Below are 22,424 nucleotides of genomic sequence, written 5' to 3'. Positions count from 1 at the left end.
AATATCAGGAGCTGAAGAGATTGAGGAGGCAGTATAAGGAAACCACAATAGTAGAACAAGTAAGATAAAGCAGAATATTAATAAATAAATTAAAATGAGTCAAAATGTGCAAAAGGAACGTTATTAGTAGCAGCGCCTATAATAACCCCTTTCAACCCAAGACAGTTAACACCTAGCGGAATATTTGTTACTGCTTGCTTAACCAAGGGGTTATTTCAGGTGCTACTACTGTTACGATTATTTACATATTATTGTCAACGATATTAGTACTAAAACTTAATAATATATGTTAATTACACATTTGTTTTATGTATGTATATATATATATATATATATGTACATACTAGTTGTAAATTTTTTTTTTTTTTTGGGGATTATTGTCTTAACAAAAATTATTAACAACTGCGCACACCTTTTAATGATTTCGCATTCACCATTCTGACTTAATCCGTTTTATTTACTCTTGTTTTGTTTGCTTAAATTCTTTTTACCATTTTGTTTTTGTTTTTATGTCTTAACGCATTTCGCCATTTTTATGTTTTACCATTTTGTTTGCTTCTCCATTTTCACACTTTCGCTTTTTCCCTTTAAAATGCACAAGTAGTGTTTCCTTTCATATTCTTAAAATGCTTTTTTATATATGCATATATATTAACTCTTTTAATCGTTTTTCCTTAAGAATAAATGTCCTGACACGGTCAGGTTTTATTTTCAACAAAGTTGAAATATTTCTATATTTGCACACATATGGTCTCCAAATATTCCTGCAGACATACGTGTGTACACAATTTTCATGAGTCACAGCCAGACTCAGTTTTACTTCTTAACCATGCACATCATCATCATTCTTCTGTGTTATTTTGTTGTAACAAATTTATTTCAAGTTAATTATTTTTTCTTAAATATTCGTCAATTTTCGTAAATTTTCTTAAAATATCTTAAAAAATTAAAAATGATGAAGGAGAAGTGGTTACACAATACAAAGGATAAAATTTTTAAAATTGTAAATATGATAACACGAGAAAAGGAAAAGGAAGAGGAAGAGGAAGAAGCGGGTGAAGAAGTGGAGGAAGAAGTGGGGGAAGAAGTGGAGGAAGAAGTGGAGGAAGAAGTGGGGGAAAAAGTGGAGGAAGAAGTGGAGGAAGAAGTGGAGGAAGAAGTGGAGGAAGACGTGAAAGAAGTAGAGCAAGAAGAGAAGAAGACATAGGGGGGGGGAAAAAAAAATAAGATAAAATAAAATAAAAGACAAATATCCTTAAAAATAAATGAAAAAGAACAAATTAAAAATAAGTAAAAAAGGAAAAAGTCATAAAATGTACTGGGGCATATTGCTGCATATATTGTCAAATGTACACTGTTACATATGATGTCACACAGTGTTATCATAAAATATGTCGCATCGTGTTATATATATATATATATATACTTATACACATATGTACATATACACACATATACACATATGTACATATACACACATATACACATATGTACATATACACATATGTACATAGACACACATATACACATATGTACATATACACACATATACACATATGTACATAGACACACATATACACATATGTACATATACACACATATACACATATATATATACATTTATATGTGTATATATTTTTTTTTTTTGTTCATGATTTTTTTGCTTTTTTTTAAGAAAATTGTTGGTTCCTTTAAGGAAAACAAAAATTTGTAAAAATGATAGGACACGGCATTTGGATGTCTCGCACAAATATACTTTAAACATGGCTATGAACAGTCCATGGTTGCACTCTTATAATATGCAATATAAGACATGATAATATGGGTGTTTATACTGCACATCGAGAGTGTTCGCGTTTGTTTGTGTTTAAACTGCATGTAGTGCTCGTGTATGTATACGAATGCGAAATTAAAACATACTGGTTATGAAGACATATATTTTCTTGAACAAACTTACATTTGCTGTCCATACAAAAGTAAATGGATCAATGAATATTATCCTTAAAATGGAGGCTCCCCCACTAGATGCTTTATCTAACTGTGCACTTTTGCTATTTGCTTGTGCAGCATTAAGTTCATTTATAACTTCTCCTTCCTTTAATTCAAAGGGAAGAGGATTTTTCTTTATTTCCTCTTCGGTAAAGTTCATACCTTTTTCAGTCATGGCTTTTGATGAGTCATATAAACTGTAAACTAAGCTTGGGAATATTTGATTAAGAATATTATTCTGTAAAAATTTTGGTATATTTACATCATAATAAAGTGATATAACATAATCTAATCCCTTTTCATATGAATTTTTACTTTTTGGATAAATACAAAAAAAATTTTCATAATTCGAAATTCTTGTATAACTACTATTATTTAAAAAGGTATCATTAACTGATTTATTTGCAATTAATAACATATTCTCTTCTTCATTATAATTTTGATAAACTTCATATATAGTATCATGACTTTTAAAAGGCCATGGCAAACCATTAACTAAATACATATATTTCCTATTTCCTTTCGGTGCCTCACTTTCATTTGGTAAAATTAATTTACTAGCATTAATTTTTTCGTTAATATTATATTTCTCTAATATAGATGGTTTTGTTATATCTAAATAATTCAATATATATATATTTTTATTCCATTTTTTAATTGTATCCACATTATTTAAAGCATAACTTATACCATAAAGAGACACATCATTTAAGGTACCGTAACCAATTAAATCGTATCTTGTTTCTGATTTATCATCTAATAAATTTTTATATAATGTAACTTCTTGTGACTTATGAAATATTTCACAATTGTCGTATGAAAATTGATTACTACGTATTTTTTTACAAATATCTAAGTAACGTTTTCTTGTTTTTTCAGTTATCAATGGACTTTCTCTTTCTGGAAGAGTTTTTTCACCTACTCCAGGTGAAATAACCTCAGGTTGTGCTTGTAACAATGGTTGACCATATGCATCCTTCTGTACATGTTCATTTTGCAAGTCTGTCTTTGTAGCTCCACCAAAACGCCCTTCTGTTTGTTCATTTAAAATTCGAAAATGCCCTCTTATGTTTTGAGAAAATAATACACTATAATTATTTCTAAAAAGAGAATTCTTATTTTTTACTCCACCGTTAACATACCTGCTACAGGAGCCCTTTTCTGGGAAATGGCACCTTCCCAGCGCCGGGTTGTCCCTACAGCTGTCACTACCACCACTGCTCATATCATTTCCAAAAAGGGCATTAACGAAAGGTAGTTTTTTTATGTACAAATGCGACAATATTAAGGATAAATCATTGTGCTGAAATTTCGCCCTGTCTGTGATATTTTTCAGTTTGTATTTGCCATCATGGCACAAATATTCAAAAAGTGCCAATAAAAATGTTAATACGATATATTTATTTTTTTTTAAAATCATTTTCACAACAGTAGTGTACACAAGAAAATGTGCATCTTTTTTTTTCACTATATGTTGTCTGATTTGCTTTATTTTATTCGCTTTATTATTTTGCTTTATTTTGTACTCTTTAGTTTCTTTTTCTTTACTGGCGAGTGGCAAACACAAAAAAAATAAAACAAAGGAGAGCAGGAGAAAGAAAAAAGAAAAAAAAAAAAGGCAAATAAAAGAAGCAAAATAAAAAGGGAAAACGAAAAATAAAAAAAACGAAAAATAAAAAAAACGAAAAATAAAAAAAACGAAAAATAAAAAAAACGAAAAATAAAAAAAACGAAAAATAGAAAAAATGAAAAATAGAAAAAATGAAAAATAGAAAAAATGAAAAATAGAAAAAATGAAAAATTGAAAAAATAGAAAAAATGAAAAATAGAAAAATAGAAAAATTGAAAAATAGAAAAATTGAAAAATAGAAAAATTGAAAAATAGAAAAATTGAAAAATAGAAAAATTGAAAAATAGAAAAATTGAAAAATAGAAAAATTGAAAAATAGAAAAAATGAAAAATAGAAAAAATGAAAAATTGAAAAATAGAAAAAATGAAAAATAGAAAAAATGAAAAGTAGAAAAAATAATAAAATAAAAAAATTAAAAAAATAAAAAAAGGTAACAGAAAACGAAATGGAAAAAGCTAAAAAAGTTATGACACTAAAATATAATAAAAATAAAATACAAATGTTCCAAAAAAATAGAGAATTAAACTAGTTTTTTAAAAAAATTAACGACGCTTTATTCCACATTTGCCAGGGGTGTGTTGAACGTGTAACTTTCCGTGCAAAATGTAATACATATACGTATATATACACATGTATATACAAACATATATATACACACATATATATACACACATATATATACACACATATATATACACACATATATACACATATACATATAAGTATATATTTTGGTGTGTACATTCAGTGTTTGCTATACAGAGCTGCCAATTTATATATGGTACTTACATGAATATGCTGTTTTTTACTTTTACACGCTGTGCAGTCATTATTTTAAAACGAGCAAATATTACAACCAAGTGTTTCTTTAGCCTTTTTCCCTTAATGTTTTTCGTTCAAATTTTACTTTGCAATTCTTTAATTTAACAAGTACGTACGATTAAACTAGTAAAATATGGAAAAAAAAAAAAAAATAATAAAATAAATATATATACAAAAATAAGCAAATATATTAAAAATGTTAAATGTTGTAAATATGGTTAAATATATTAAATACGGTTAAATATATTAAAAATATGTTAAATATATGTAAATATATATATTACACATATAAATATATATATGTATATAAACGTTCTGTATATTATGCATATGCAAATGTACGATGTACACGTGAAAAACATATAGTGCGTGCGCAATGCATGCGTACAAAGTACGTGGAAATTTTTTAAAAATAAATTGATAGACTATTAGTGGTGTAATTCAGTATATAACATGCCACAAAAAAAAAAAAAAGAAAATAAAAAAAAGAAAAAAAAAGAAGGAAAAAACACATAAATATATAAGTTATAGTCGAAAAAGAAGTTTTTTTAAAATTCACGACAGTAATTTTATCATGTGTAGTGGTATAGAGAAACCACATAAAAACAGTTAACAAAATAAACGAATTCGTAAATATGTCGTTAAAATGGTAAAAAAAATTACTAAAAAGTAGTCAAAAAATAGTCCCAAAATAGTCCCAAAATAGTTCCAAAATAGTCACAAAATAGTCACAAAATAGTCACAAAATAGTCACAAAATAGTCGTAAATTATTCGCAAATTGGTCGTAAATTATTCGTAAATTATTCGCAAATTGGTCGTAAATTATTCACAAATTAGTTGTAAATTAATCAACGAATTTAATACAGACACATTATTTATTTATTTATTTCATGCGCATTGATTTTTCTACTATGTTATTGCAGCTTCATTTTTTTTTTTTTTCTAAAAAAATAAATGCAGTAAATTTTGGTGGATATTACGAAGTCATTTTGTTTTGTTTTATTAAGTTTTGCTTCGTTTTCTTGCCTTTTTTTCCCTTTCTTTTTCTCTTCTCTTCTTTTCTTTTTTTTCCCTTTTCTTTTTTCTTCTGTTTTTCTTTTTCTCTTCTCTTCTTTTTTTTACCTATTTTTACTCTTTTTTTTTTTCAGAATTTTTCCATATTAGCTTTAACGTAAAATTGCACATAAAAAATTAACAGAAAAAAAAAAAAAAATAAGAAAACCAGCTCGTATAATATATGGTATAGTTTAATTGGTTAAGCAGTTCGTGCGTACGTAATAAATACTCGCATTTATATGTATATGTATGTATATATATATATGCGATATATATATTTCATATTTATGTATACTCATTACGAATTTGCAAAGATGAGTAGACAGTTTTAACAAAATTTCACGTATTAATAAGAGGAAAAATAGTATTATTTATTTTTTTTTTTTTTTGGAAAAAATTAAAGGTTCGAATATTTTTTCAGTTTCGAATTTTCTTCATTTGATACTTTGCCAGCGGGGAAAAAAACAAAATAGTACTTTGCGGAAAGGTTTACAAGCTTTCTCACATATATGCGTAAATATATTATATATATATATGTATTTATGTGTGTAATTATCTATGTGTGTGTGTAATTACCTATGTGTGTGTGTAATTACCTATGTGTGTGTGTAATTACCTATGTGTGTGTGCAATTACCTATGTATGTGCGTAATTACCCATGTGTGTGTTTAATTACCTATGTGTGTACGTACATGTGAACATGCAGATACACGCCAAAAGGAATGGTTCATTTCAGGGAAATGTAATAATCTTATTTTTTGGAAAAAATAATTAATCTTATGAAATAAATGGTAGGTGAGATTATAACACCTGTTGTGAAGTATCGTTGTTTCACCCTTTTTTTTTTCACAAAAAGAATATACCACATTATATATATATAAATATAAGCACATGTGTACATGCATATTCGTGTGGGCGTGTGAGTGTATGCATGTTTATGTGCATATGTGTGTGCATACCTATGTGTATGTATTTGTGTATGTATATGTATAGTATATGTGTGTGTGTGTGTGTATGTATAGTATATATGTGTATGATTATATATGTACTTCCGCTTACACGCGAACAAGTTTTCAGGTTTTTTTTTTTTTCACGTGGTTCACTTTTTCAATATATTGCTCGCTTTAACCTAATTGAGTAAAATTTTTTGAACTTTATTACACTATGATTAACATAATTGAAATTTTTTTTTTTTTCGAGCTATAAGAATTAAATTGACAAAAATTAATAAAAATTAAAAAAAATTGGAGAAAAAAAAAAAAAAAAAAAGATGGCGTGTGTAAATCTGTAGGGAACTAATAAAAAATATGTACATACTATATATATGTATATTTATATGCTTATGTATTATGCCATTTCAACAGTTCAACTTATGTTTAAAGGCGCAAAGCTTACAAAATAAACGTGAGAGAGTAGTGTAATTACTATTACTCCATAAAAAGTGTGTTTATAAAAATGAACGGAAAGCCAATGATTTGTAACTCCATCATTTTTGAATGTAGGACAAAAAGAAGGGCTTAAAAAGAATAGTAAGAAGTGTAAAAAATTAGAAAAATATTAGCAAAAATGTTAGCAAAATGTTAGCAAAAATGTTAGCAAAATGTTAGCAAAAATGTTAGCAAAATGTTAGCAAAAACGAGTAAACAAATAAGTAATGGAGAGAGAAAAAAAGCTATTGCATATATAACTCTCTCTGACATAGTTTACTTCTCATATGTAAAAAAAAAAAAAATATATAAATATAAAAAATATTCATTTTTTCAATGAAAGAAAGTGTAGTTCGGGTTTGACTCACAGCAATATTTTTTTCTATTGGTGAAAGTTTAAGGAATCAAAATTATTTTTCACATGTGTTTACCCAAACGCGCGCATAAACGTGCATGTAATGCAAATATATATATATATATATATATATGTGTGTGTGTGCGTATGTTTACACTCCTGTGGAGTGTGAAAATGTGTAATTACGAAACGCCCCTTTATATTTAGAAAAATGTACAGGCGTACATTCACTACTATGTAAGATTCGCAATAAAAAAAAAATACTACTTTTTTTTTTTTTTTTTCCTCATATACAATCCAGCTCAAAACGAAAAATTGGTAGAAGTCAGCGTATGAATAAATATATACATATAAATATCCATACATGCCTATATAAACATACACATACATATATATGTATATACATGTATACGGCATAACGCAATTGCATGTACAATAATTTAGAATAAATTAAGTAATAAAAGGAAAAATGCGAAGTAAAACTTTTTTATCGAACGACGGTAAACACATAATGAATAATCGCAGTAATAATGCTGCTACTGCTACTCTTACTAATAATAATTGTTTTTATAGTTATGAATGTAAAAATAAAAATAGTGAACTCTGTGCAAGAGCAAACTTGGTGAACTCCTTTCTGTCGAGCAATAATTTTGAAAATGAAAAAAAATTGATTTTTAAAAAAAAAAATAGTTACTTGCGTTCATATGATTACGAAGAAGGTCTATCATATGACTATGATTCTGCTCTATCCTCTACCATTTTTAAGTTAAAAAAAATATTTCAAAAAAACTGTTTGAGTAACGATTGTAGTATGTTTGGCTACAAAAAAGGGATGGATATCCATCATGTGGATGTACATGTGTCAGCAGATGCATCAACATACGTGTTAGAAACCGTATTACCACATGTGTTAGCAATTGCGCGTGTTTCGGGTGATGGACATTTGAAAAAGGAGAATAGGTTGGTGAAGTTGATTACTTTAAATGATAAAAAGAACGATAACTTCTTCAGTAACATAATATGTGTGAATGAGATAAAATATACACATACAAGTAATGATGACTGGATGAATTTAAAAAATAGTCATCTAATGTGTGGTAAAGGAAGCCCAAAGAAAAAGGATAAAATGACAATACGTGGACTCTCAAAATATAAAGGGACAAATATGTTGAACTGCAAAATGAAAATCAAACAAGTCAAAGACGAACTGAGTGCATTAACAATGTTATACGATAAAAGCGCAAATGAAGTTAACTATTACATTCTCACTGGTGAAATGAACGATAGGAATTATAACGATGGGGGTACCAGTTGCATAAAACACTATTACAGTTTAAAAAAGAAGTTAAATGGCGCAAACATTATCGAAGAAGGCAATAAACAGGATGCGGATGAGATTTATCGTTGTGAAGAAAATAAAATGAACGATGATGAAAATGTGCTTCAGTGTGACGAACATGGAGTAGTAAATTTGTACGATGAAAAAAAGTATATCAATGATTTATACAGACTTGAAAAGGAAAATTTAAAGAACAGCAAAAAAAAGAGCATGTTACATTCGTTAATCAGTGAACGGATCTCAAGCGAAATGAACAATTCTCGAAATGCCAATAAAAAGAATGAATATAAGAATAACGCGAATACGAACAGCGCAAATAAGAACAGCGCAAATACGAACAGCGCAAATACGAACAGCGCAAATAATACAAGTGACAGTGTAAAAAAGAAAAAAAATAAATTAAATGCTAATAACAATGACAATGATGATAATGGCAACTGTAGTGTTAGTACTCGTATTAGTTCCACTTCCAGATGGGGTGAAAATTATAATAATAATGATGAATATGGCGGAGTGAAAAAAAAAAAAAAAAAAAAAATTTGGAAGAATTTGAAAAGAAAAAAAAAATTAACTTCAATTCCCTTCTTACCATTAGTCATTGTACGAATAAAAAAAAAAATACTATATCCATAGCGCATGAAGATTATGATGATAATATAAGTAACACAAGAAGTGTTAATGACAGCGACAATGAGAACGACAGTGACAATCACAGGGAACACTTGATTGTTAAAAATAATTGTTATAATAAAAAAAAGAGTAGAGCTAATGAAGACGAACAAAAAAAAGAAAAGGAAAAAAAAAAAAAAAATAGGAAGAGTAGCAATGCCCGTAAAAGTGGCACTAACAGTAACAGCAGCAGCAACAGCAGGAATTGTAATATTAAAAAAAAAAAGGTGGGCAAGAGTTGCAGTACAAATAATGAATATAAAAATTTCACATACAATTCCCTCAACTTAAGTAATAATTATTCTATTGATAAGAAAATATTATTGTCAAGTAATAATTTTCATTACTCGTTGGCAAGTAATTATTGCTTTGTAAAGAAAAAAAAAAAAAAAAAAAAAAAAAAAAAAAAAAAAAAAAAAAAAAAAAAAAAAAAAAAAAAAAAAAAAAAAAAAAAAAAAAAAAAAAAATACAATCAATTTTTATAGTAATATAGTAAGTGATGAAAAAAAACATTTTCATGAAAAAGAAGAATTTAATTATTTAATTGCAAATGAAGAGGAAGAAGAGTTTTCGCCAATTTCGAAAATTAGTAGGAATTTGATAAACAAACAAGACAAAAATAAAATTAAAAAAAAAAAAATAATAAAAATAAAAGAGATTGGAAAGAGGGAAGGCAAAAAAAAAACTGGCAAGGAATACCCTTATGACAAGTACCCCTCGTTAATTGAACTGCTTACCGGCAGAACAAGTTGTAACGAAAAAAAGGATAAACATAGTAACTGTCCCAATTGCGGTGATAGCCTTAGTCGTGGTGAATGTAATAACAAAAAACAGTTGCATCAGCATTATGCACGCAACAAAATGAAGAAAACATATTCCGTTAATGGTGAAATTTTTAATGAATCCATTAAGGCCTCTAACAATTTACTTGACCCAAGTCAGGAAAATGAAAAAAGAGGTAGAGGTAGTAGTAGTAGTAGTAGTAGTAGTAGTAGTAGTAGTAGTAGTAGTAGTAATAGTAATAGTAATAGTAATAGTATAAAAAAAAGAAATATTTACACCAAGGAGATAAAAAAAAAAAAGAAAAAAGAAAAACATTACTGTGCATCTAAAAAGGATGATGCGAATGATGCTAATAGTAGCAATACTAATATTAGTGGGAATGATGAAAGTAATAAGAACGATGAATGGAGTGATAGAGTTCCAGTTATTCCCCCCCCAAAGAAAAATACGTACGATTGTAATATAGTCAACTCGAATAATTATGACAAATATGAAGATAACGATAAATTAGATAATGACAGTAATAGTTATAACAACATGATCAAGGATGAAAATGATGGAACCAATATAATGGAAAATTTACAATCAGTTATAAATTTTAAATCCAAAAAAAAAAAAGAAGTTGATGTTATTTCCAACGAGGAGATGATAAATATAGATGAGGAGGGGGAGTATGAAAATAAAAATCTGTCTGTTAAGGATAATGTATACGAAAATTTTATAAGAGAATATAAAAATCTACAGTCATTATTCTCGTATAATAAAAGTAAAATAGATGATCAGCTTAGTCCCCTTTCTAGGATAATAGAAAAGGATAGGAGTGGCAGACAAGGTGACAGAGGCGGAAGTGATAGAGGAAGGAGTGATAGAGGAAGGAGTGATAGAGGAAGGAGTGATAGAGGAAGGAGTGATAGAGGAAGGAGTGATAGAGATATGAGTGACAGACATATGAGTGACAGACATATGAGTGACAGACATATGAGTGACAGACATATGAGTGACAGACATATGAATGATGATAACTTGGTGGGATTTAGAAACGATATTGAATCGTCAACAATTGCTTACGATAAGAATGCAAACAAAATAGTAAATTATAATGTAAATGAGGAAGACATAAATCCTCTAGAAGGAAGAGAAAAAAAAAAAAAGAAAAAAAAAAAAAAAGACGAAGTAGAATTAGAAGCTGAACCAGGAGCAGTACACATGCACAAAGTGAGTAATAAACAAGTGGATACGATTGAAACGCTAAGTTATGATAACTGCATTTCTGCAGTTCACGAAAAAAAAAACATGTCCAAGTCGTCTGCACTGGTCGTAGATAGCACAGATGCTAATTACACTCAGCCACGTGACGACAGAGCATCCCCTAGGGAAAGGAATTCACTCATGAAAAAGAAAAGAAAGAAAAGCTTGAACACAGATATTATCACTATTAGTGTTGTTAGCAGTGACGGGGGTAGCGCCAACCACATGATTGAAAGAGGTGTCAATGAAGGAGTGGAAATCGGAGAAGAGCAAAATGGAGAAGTGGTAAAAGAAACGGTAAATGAAAAAGATGCCAACCAAAACATAGTGAGTAATAATGAGGTTAATGAAAACTCGACTAATGAAATCTCAGCTGGTGAAAACGCGGCTAATGAAATATCAGCTGGTGAAAACTCGGCTAAGGAAATATCAGCTGGTGAAAACTCGGCTAAGGAAATATCAGCTGGTGAAAACTCGGCTAAGGAAATATCAGCTGGTGAAAACTCGGCTAAGGAAATATCAGCTGGTGAAAACTCGGCTAAGGAAATATCAGCTGGTGAAAACTCGGCTAGTGAAATCTCTTCTGCTGTACGTTCCGTTAGAGGGGACAGTACAAGTGGAGATGTCATTCTGCAACACGATGGAAAAATAGAAAAGACGAGCAAAGTGAAGCACATGATAACAGTTTTGCCTACAGAAAGGAGGAAAAAACAATCGCATATGATGGAAGATATAAAGGAGGGAAAAGACTCAGACTGTTACAGTTTAAAAAGTGTAGAAATAATAAGGGCGGTATTACCGAGTGATAAAGGAATGAAATCAAAAAATGAAGAGAATTATATTTACAGAGATTTGATTAGAAATAAATCGTCAATGGTCGGAATAGATAATGATAGTAATAAATTAATAAGAAGTGATAGCTATTTTAAGTATGAAACAGCCAATTCGAAAAAGTTACTACACAAAAATATGAGTACGTTATATAGTCTGAATGGATCTAATTTGACATTCAACCAAGATTTCTTTAAGGATATTATAACGAGTCATCAGAAAAAAGGAAAAAAGAAGAGCCTAAAGGGGAGCAGGGACGAAGGTAAACGGGAAAGCAAACAGGAGAATAAACAGGAAAGCAAACAGGAGAATAAACGGGAAAGCAAACAGGAGAATAAACGGGAAAGCAAACAGGAGAATAAACGGGAAAGCAAGCGGGAGAATAAACGGGAAAGCAGACAGGAGAGTAGGCATGAAGGTACACGTGGTGGTAGACACGATAGTAGATACGAAAGCAAACGTGAAAGCCGAGTGGAGAGTGTTGACACGTTTGATAGCTTGCATTATACGGAGAACAAAAACGACAGAATATTGCTGTACGAAAATTACAATAATTTTAGAAATAGCATTATTTCTAAAAAGAGCAAGCACAATGGAAGTAGTAAGAAATACGCAAAAAGGAAAAGTAGTAGAAAGTTGAGTGGGGAATATATTATAAACAGTAGGGAGAGCTTCATATACAGCGACTATACTGTGAAGTCCGACGCTGAGCAAGCTGATGCTGATATATACCGTGGACCTACTAGCTGTTATTGTGATAACGATGATAAAAATGAAGAAGAGGACTTCTATGGGTCTATGAAAAAACGAAGTGTAAATATCAAACAAAGGAAAAAAAAAAAGGGAATGAAATCTGACTCTGTTAAGAATGTAAAGGATACTACAAAAAAAAGCTGGAGGAGGAAAAGTCAAACGGAGGATGACAAGTCAATTGGTTATAGACATTCACAGAGGAACTACTTTTCAAACGACAATCCGAATAATTCTATTTGCTCGATAGGAGATTTCTATAGCTATGGAGGGGAATCGAAGGCAAGAACGGACGCAGAGTTGGAAGGAGAAGTGGATGAATGGGTAGAAGCAGGGATAGAAGCAGGGGTAGAAGCAGGGGTAGAAGCAGGGGTAGAAGCAGGGGTAGAAGCAGGGGTAGAAGCAGGGGTAGAAGCAGGGGTAGAAGCAAAATTAGAAGTAGATGTGGGGGAACGGGAAGATATGTTTGACTCCTTTGAACAGAGATATGAGGATAAGAGGGAGGAGATGGAAACAAAAGGAGGGCATGCGGATAACCTGTATTTAGCCCTAAGAAATGAGAAAAAGAAAAGGAGCAAAGAAATTGGTAAGCGCAATGAAGAGGGGAAAGAAGAAGAGCAAGAAGATGAACAACAACAACAACAACAACAACAGCAACGACGACAAGCGGACAGTCATGTCAATTCTTTTTTAAGCTCAGTAATGGAAAAGAAATTATATAAAAAAAATATTAAAAGTGATTACTATGAGTTTGTGCAGGAATATTCTGAAAATGAAGATTTTCAAAAAGAAAAAAGAGGAAAAACCATTTTAAAAAATTTATCAAAAATTATAAGAGCAGATGATATATACTCTGAAATTGAAATATTAAGAAAACAAATTTTGCAAAAGAAGGGTTCAAAAGAAATTTCAGTTATGGGAAGAAAAAAGTGGAGTGAAAAGGAAGAAGAGAGCTGCTTCGATTCCAATGATAACCATCGGTATATTGGACACTCCTTTTCATATAACTTAAAGAATAATGATGATAATGATGATGGAGATATCTGCGACAATGGCATCCGCAACTACGCCATAAGCAACTATGGTAGTCACTATGATGACAACCGCAGTGATGACTACAACACGGAAATGAGTAGCATGGAAAGGAGAGACCCACATTTAAAGCATCGAAATATCAGTTTTGAAAAGAACTCCACAAAGAAGGAAAAGAGTAAGAGTAAATATAGCAAAGGAAAGTCGAGTACAGAACTACATAATTATGAGAGTAATAGCTTTCATTATAATAGAAGTAGTAGTATAAAGTTTAACAACAATTTAGAATTTTTTTCAAATAATTTTTTTCATTTGAAACGATCAATAGAAAGGAAAAGTAGTGAAAATAATTTTGGTATGAAAATAGAAAATACATTAGATAAACTAGATGAAAAGAGCGATAGTGATTTAATGCAAAAAAAAAAAAAAGCAAAAATTCTTTTGAAGATTTTAATAAAATAATGTATCATAAAGGTAGTAGTAAAAGTAATAGTAAAATTGATAATTTTTTTGGTTTATACAAGAGGAATAGTGAGTCCATGAGCGTTTACAAAAATTTGCAAAAGGATGACAGGAAAAAGGTAAGAAATGTTGTATGTAACAGTAGCAGCTTTAATATGGAACTTGAAGATGTGGAAGATTTACAGAGTGAAGTGAATTACTGTACGAGTGGTGCAGTAGCCATCAATGATGAGGCTACCATTATCAACAAGGGGGATAAGCGGGGGAAGCCGGAGAAGCGGATGGAGCTAACCTCTTCCAATGATGATGATGCAAAGAATGGCAGTGAAAGCCGAGGGAACAAGAAAAAAAATTATTGGGCTATCAGCAACGGCAGAGGTGGTAATGTCAGTAAGGCCTTGTTTGATATAGAAAAAGGGGATGACGATAAAAAAGGTGGAAGTAAAAAGGGTGGAAGCAAAAAGGGGGAAAGCAAAAAGGGGGAAAGCAAAAATGGGGAAAGCAGAAAGGGCGGAAGCAAAAATGGGGAAGGCAAAAATGGGAAAGGAAAAAATGAGGAAAGTAAAAATGGGGAAAACAAACCGAATGACAATAAAAGGAGCGAACACTTAAACAGCGCAGGAAACAACTGCAAGAGCGTTAAGAATATCCTGCTGTCGCTTGAGCTAAGCAATGAAGATAAAATTGACAAAGTGAGAAAGATTTTATTTTATTCCTCTAGTGATGAAAAAAAATATATTATGAACGAAGTGTTAAATACGCTATATATATATCCACAGCTATATGTTGCTTGTATCATTAGTTTATTTTATCTCTTCATTTTAGACAATGAATTATTTGAAAAGAATTTCTACCCGGATGATTTAATATACTTGTTTAATGAAAAAATAGATTTTAGATATGCTGAATGGTTTCTAAAAACATATCTTTTTTATAAATTTAAATTTTCGAATGGAACCCACTTGCATGATTATTGTAGGAGGAGATCATTTAGCAGGGGGAGCGGGATGGACTGTAGGGGGTTGTGGTGGTGGTATAGCAACAGCTGTGACAAAAGGGATGATAAAGAAAGCAAAAAGGAGGAGGAGCAGGAGAAGGGGGAAAAGAAGAAGAAGGAGGAGGAACAGGAGAAGGATAAATATGTGGTGGAGGATAAGACCAACCAGATATTGCAAAACGAAGTAAAGACAGAAGAAAAAAAACTAGTAAATATGAAAAATAAAATTTTTGATAATTTTTTCGAAGGGTATAATTCGAGTGTGGATTCATCCGACAACTACTTTTATGATGAGCACAAGAAAAATGTATGTGCAAATGTATGTACAAATGGATGTGCAAATGGATGTACAAATGGATGTACAAATGGATGTGTAAATGTATGTACAAATGGATGTGCAAATGGATGTGCAAATGGATACGCAAATGGATGCGCAAATGAAGAGGACAAAAAGTTAATATGGCTACAATTAGACAAATTGAAATATGTGGGTTACCATGAATGTAAAACATTGCTAAAATTGTGTTTAAAGAATGAAAAGGAAAAAAATATTAACATGATAAGATCAAGTAAAATTCGAAATCTTGTAGTATCAATATGGTCAAATATAGTATCATCGAGACCTAAGAAATGTTTTATCAAGTTACTGTTTAATTGGATTAATAATAAAAAGGATGATACAAGTAAAAAAAAAAATTTATTTTATTTACTAAAATCAGAAAAAAAGATTAATAAAAATTTGTCAAAGATATGTTTTAGCTATTTTTTGAACTATCTAATTAAATATAAAGAAAATTGCTCAAACGACATTATATATACGTTATATCTAATTGAAGAGGAGAAATTAAAAATGTATTCTAAATATTTTATTGAAAATAATAAAATAAATTTTAATGAGTTTATATCTATCTGGAATATCTTATGCATCTTATTTTGGGATACAAACAAAATTAATTATTTTGCTTTTTTTCAAAAAAATAAATTTTACTACTATGATTTTATGCTTATATTTTTGAATTCCTTTTATGATTATATATGCATAAATAAGGATATGAAGGAAATGACTAAATTAAATTTAAAGAGAACCTTTCTCACGGATTTTCAAAAAACTAAATTTTCCAGTAAAGCAAATCAAAAATCTAATGATACTTTGCAAAAAATAAATAGTAGTTCCTTTTCAAAGTGCTCCTTCAACAAAGAGGAAGACGACACGGCTGATGATAGTGAATACTTGAATCTTTTCGATATAGAAAATATAATAAACAATTTCAACTTTAATGATTTTGTAATTAATGAAATAAGCAAGAAGAACTGCTTCAACCCTTTTTTCAGTCTCAGTGGTGCGCCTGTGCCCTGCCGCAGGGACTCCAAGGGAAGCCGAGGTACAGTCGATAAAAAGAGATGCAACCGCTCCTTGCATGGTCGTGTATATTTTAACTTTCCAAGTTGCATGTACGTGTAGTTATGTAGTTTGGAGTATGTGCAGTCAAGTTGAGTATATGAGAATGCGTACACGCATGATGACCTGTGGTTTCATAATAACTTTTCCTAATATTTTTATTTATTACTTATTCATTTGATATGTATTCATTTGATATGTATTCATTTGATATGTATTCATTTGATATGTATTCATTTGATATGTATTCATTTGATATGTATTCATTTGATATGTATTCATTTGATATGTATTCATTTGATATGTATTCATTTGATATGTATTCATTTGATATGTATTCATTTGTTATATATTCATTTGTTATATATTCATTTGTTATATATTCATTTGTTATATATTCATTTGTTAATTATTTTTTTTTCTTTCCCCTCTGCCCTCTTCCAGTCCATTTAGAGTCGAAGGAAAGCGGAAGTAAAAGCGAAGAGGGAAAGTGCAACTCGCCCTCATCGGAGGTATTCCTTTCAACAGGGAGAAGAAGCATGGAAGAGAATAGCATCTCTACAGACAACAGAGAAATAGAAAATTTAATTTTTTTGGGAATTTGTATAAAGATAGTTGTGTGCAGAATATCAAATTTACTAAATGCAAAATCGTGCTTACAACAATTTCATTATTTTTTAAATCATAAATTACTAGGCTTGAAGACATTTAAATATTCTAATGTCCTTTTAGTATACTTTATTCCTTTTTTCAAAAAATTTTTTTTTTTGTGGAAATTTATAGAGCACCAAATTGATAGTGATATAATTAGTTTGATAAAAGAAATTATTTTAGAATTAGAGAGGATTCAAAATAGTAACAACATGCAAAATGTGGGAAGTGGAAATGGTCGACATAGAAATGGTCGAAGTGGTAATGCTCAGAATAGTAATGTTCAAAGTAGTAATGTTCAAAGTAGTAATGTTCAAAGTAGTAATGTAGTAGTAGAAAATGGTGGTAAAGACGTTAATGCATTTCGTAGGGGTAGTCTAGTAACGAATGTAAACCTCAACTCGAAGGTAATGCAAAATGGTAGTACACTAAACAACTGCAATTATTTTTCTCATGGTTTTAATGGCACATTATATGACAATAAAACGTACGATAGGAATAATAATACTTTTAAAAAAGGAGGTAGAAAAGGTAGAAGCAGCAGTAGCAGTAGTAATGGTGGTAGTGGCAGTGATAGTAATAATGATAGTGATAGTGATAGTACTAGTGCAAGAAAGAGAGAGGGAAAAAGAACAAACAATTTTGAAGGGATTAATTTAAAATGTAGCACCAGTAACGTTTTATCGGACAACAGGAAAAGTAAAAGTAGTGGGAAAAATAATATGAACATCGAATTGGTTGATGATAACTATATTTTAATGCAAAAGCAACAAGAGGGGGGTGCATCACTAAAAAATGGAAAGTTGAGGCATGGTGGAAACTCTAACGAACGTAAGCCGGACGGTTGGAAAAACATCCGTAATGTTAGTAGAAATGGTAGTAGGAGTGGAAGCACGAGTGGTAGTAGACGTGGAAATAATAATGAGAACAAAATTGGCTGTGTCAATAACAACTCACCTTTTAACAACTTGTTTTGGGCAAACGAAGAAGAAAATGAGCACTACATTACATACGATGATATGTTCAAGAATTGTGATAGTGACAACAACTCAACGGGAAAAAGTACATCCGGAAATTGCAATGTGAAGGATTATATAACAAGTTTACATTTCAGTAATTTAGCTGATGAAAATTATACATCGAAAAGGGGTAACATGTCTATCACTAAAAGTGCTGATGAAAATATTAGATCAGACGAGTTATTATTATCAGCATCATCACCAGTTACATCTTCATTGAAAAGGAGAACAACGGGAGGAGTAAATGCAGAAATCGCAGGAACAGTAATACCAGGTGTAACATCAAATGAAAAATTATTACTACCTAACAACATGAATGATGATATATTTTCACCTGACCCCCCCCGCACTTTATCGAGTGATATTTTGCCACAAGATGGAGGGATAGACAAATCAAAGCAGAACTTGTACTCTCGAAAGAATACTATTCCGAGAGATTCTACTAGTGATTATAATAATAATGAGTTTTACAAAAACAGTTTAGCTAGCCCCCACAGTAATAATAAGGGGAAATATAATATCCCTTCGGACCCTTTTTCGCACCCGACTAATGGTAATAATGAAAATAACAAAAGTAAAAATAGCAAAAGTAAAAATAGCAAAAACAGTAAAAATAGCAAAAACAGTAAAAATAGCAAAAACAGTAAAAATAGCAAAAGTAAAAATAGCAAAAGTAAAAATAGCAAAAACAGTAAAAATAGCAAAAGTAAAAATAGCATTGTGACATTTCCAACCATGACTTGCAGGAACAGCAGAAAGAGACGAGGATGAGAAAAAAAAGACAAAGGGAGAGTCGTCATCTAACTTGAACAACAGTGGTGGTAGTGCTACGAGTGGAAGCAGTGTGGATTGTGCCAGCAGCAATCACATATCTTTGAGTGTAGATAAACCGAATGGTTTAATGGAAAAAAAAAAAAAAAAAAAAATGATATTTCCTTATGAAGACGATCCTTCACAAAGTGGTGCAAACAACACCAATGCGCAGGATACAAGTACCATTTTTGGAAAGCATAGTTTACTAACGAATAAGAATAGTTTCTTAACCGGAAATAATTTATTAACCGGTAAAAATTTATTAACGGGCAATAATTTATTAACGGGCAATAATTTATTAACGGGCAATAATTTATTAACGGGCAATAATTTATTAACCGGTAAAAATTTATTAACGGGTAATAATTTATTAACGGGCAATAATTTATTAACGGGCAATAATTTATTAACGGGCAATAATTTATTAACGGGCAATAATTTATTTACCGGTAAAAATTTATTATCTGCGAATAACTTTGAAAATACAAGCGGAAACAATTATCACGAAGTAGATTTCACAGAGGCCAAACTTGCGCAAAGAAATTTAGAATTTCCCGACAGTACCACAAGAAGAAGAGATGCAGCAAGAGCGGAAGGAGTAGATAGAGGAAAACAAAAGAAGAAAAAAAAAAAAGGAGGATGTAAATATTTGATGTTACGAATTGATATATCCGACTTGAAGAATATGAAGAAGAGAAAATTACGACACCCCCCTGTGGGTTTAATTAATTTAGGAAACACATGTTATTTGAATAGTTTATTGCAAGCATTATATAGTACTGTATCGTTTGTAGTAAATTTATATTTATTTAAAATAGGCGGAAACAGTACCCATAATATCAAATATAATAGTAGTAATAATCTCAAACATAACAACAGTAATAATGGTTCAAATATGAATAAAGTATTTCATTTAGAACAGGAAAATTTCAAACAAGAAAACAATACCAACATTGAATCCGAAAGACTTCTAGATGCACTTAAAAATTTTTTTAAACTAATGACAACTACTAGAAATTCTTATATATCTCCTGATAGAATATTAGGATTACTACCGCATGAACTGAATAATCGAAATCAACAAGATGTAACTGAATTGTTCAGGTATATTTTTGATAAATTAGGTGGATCAGATAAAGAATTCTTAAGACTAATATTTTCTGGAGTTGTTGTTCAAAAAGTACAATGTCAAAAATGTTTTTTCATTTCTAAAAAGGAAGAAGTAATACATGATTTGTCATTTCCTGTACCTGTCAAAGCTACTGAAAAGTTATCCATACAAAAATTCTTTGATACCTTTATTCAAAAAGAAAAAATTTGTGGAAATAATAAATACAAATGCTCTAAATGTAACAAGAAGAGAAATGCGCTCAAGTGGAATGAAATTATATCCCCTCCTTGTCACCTCGTCCTTATTTTAAACAGGTAAGAATTTATACAGTTGCTGACAATTAGAAAGATAAGTCGTTTTTATCGCCGGGACTTTTACATCGGTGTTATAAGTTTACCGCTGCTGGTACTACGTTTGCTACTGCTACTACTTGTACCACTGCTACTTTTGTCACTACTACTTAAGTGGTCTTTGTTCATGCATTTCAATTATGTACGCGCGTGTATAAAGCATGACTACCTGGCTACGTATCATTTCTATGAGTAGCAGTGCTTACCGCGTATTAATGCGTATCACGCATTTTTTTTTTCAGCATTTTCTATACTCATCCCCCTTTCATTTGTCTCGTTTTGTTCGTCTTCTTTCATTCCCCATTTTTTCCTTTTTAGGTATAACTGGTCGTTCAGCTCAAACGAGAAGAAGAAGGTAAAAACGCACGTAAAAATTAACACAAAGATAATTGTTAATAACTTCGATTACAAATTATATGGAGGAATAATACATGGAGGAGTATCAGCTTCTTCAGGTCATTATTATTTCATTGGTAAAAAATCTGAACGTGGTCGAGAAAGAAGAAATGTTTGGTATCAAATGGATGATTCAGTAGTTACCAGAACAAGCTCAAAATCGATAAACAAAATATCGAAAGATCCCTCTAACGACCATACACCATATGTATTATTTTATCGATGTAAACAAGCCCCCATCTCGCCCATCTTACATTTCTAGTTTTAGGAAACACATGCATATGCTTCAGCGACCTTCTCTATGCATGCGTGTAGCGCCATGCATATATGCAGATATGATGAGATGTTTATATGAATATACGAATATATGAAGATATGTCCATGTGCAGATGTTTTTGTCCTTATAAGTATCTTTTTTTTTTTTTTTTTGTTATACGTGCATATACCATTTTGCACGCATTTATGTATAATACACGTATATACATGAAAGTGTGCATGTATATGTATATATTTATATATATATATATATATATATTTTTTTTTTTTATTCTCACTTGACCAAATTCATTGTTATACTCTTCTGACATGTCAGCTACGTTTGAGTAGCCCTTTCTTATGTTATTCATTGGGTACTTCTCATTTTTTTATGTTTTTCCATTTCACATTTGTAAAAAAGAATTACAGGTACCACACTTGTATACCGTGTAAAGGTGCCATAAACGTATGCATTATACATATATGATATTGTATTAATTTTACTGATTTAATAATTTACTAATTTTAATTTTTTTTTAATTTTTTCAATACTCATATAACTCTTTTTGCGATCTATTATTACAATCGATTTCCTTAATTTTTAGTTTCTCTTACACCATAGAATGTTATGCATACCGTGTACGAGCGTATGTATCGATGGATGGAAGCATGTATGGATATAAGCTGACCGTTCATACATTTTTATATCCAACTCCGCTCTTATTCCTTTTGAAGGGTTGAATAACTTAATGATTGTACAGGTAGATTCATTTTGTAAATTATATTATTTACAAATTAACTGGGCACTGAATACGTATACTTATATGTATGACATGTTCTAATGTTTCGCCTTTTTGTTATTCCTTTTGCGTATGATTATTAGAAGCCAGGTATTAAAAAAAAAAAAATATATATATATAGTGCATGCAAGGCCACAAAAAAAAAAAAAAAAAAAAAGATAACTAAAGAAGTCGTACACATATAAACGAAATACCACGAACGAACGTTTTGAATTTTTCATTGATCATTTAACAGATA

At 30.4% G+C, this 22,424-nt stretch overlaps 2 protein-coding genes across 2 annotated transcripts; one reads left to right on the top strand and one right to left on the bottom strand.

The window, feature by feature from the left end:
• Window positions 1-1,909: 1,909 nt before the first annotated feature.
• Window positions 1,910-3,409, bottom strand: MKS88_000714 (StAR-related lipid transfer protein; the record flags this gene model as incomplete). The annotated part of the gene is made up of 1 exon (XM_067218404.1): window positions 1,910-3,409. One exon carries the CDS (start codon window positions 3,407-3,409, stop codon window positions 1,910-1,912), a length of 1,500 nt encoding a protein of 499 aa, XP_067075497.1.
• A 4,341-nt stretch (window positions 3,410-7,750) lies between these two features.
• Window positions 7,751-21,393, top strand: MKS88_000713 (uncharacterized protein; the record flags this gene model as incomplete). The annotated part of the gene is made up of 7 exons (XM_067218394.1): window positions 7,751-9,098; window positions 9,254-9,646; window positions 9,783-14,336; window positions 14,408-16,774; window positions 17,236-19,134; window positions 19,208-20,699; window positions 21,054-21,393. 7 exons carry the CDS (start codon window positions 7,751-7,753, stop codon window positions 21,391-21,393), a joined length of 12,393 nt encoding a protein of 4,130 aa, XP_067075496.1.
• Between the last annotated feature and the right edge of the window lie 1,031 nt (window positions 21,394-22,424).

Source organism: Plasmodium brasilianum, chromosome 2, assembly GCF_023973825.1.
Source record: "Plasmodium brasilianum strain Bolivian I chromosome 2, whole genome shotgun sequence".
In the NCBI taxonomy this organism is placed as follows: domain Eukaryota; phylum Apicomplexa; class Aconoidasida; order Haemosporida; family Plasmodiidae; genus Plasmodium; species Plasmodium brasilianum.
The sequence above is the reverse complement of the archived record's forward strand: the minus strand, read 5'-3'. Positions and strand labels throughout refer to the sequence as shown.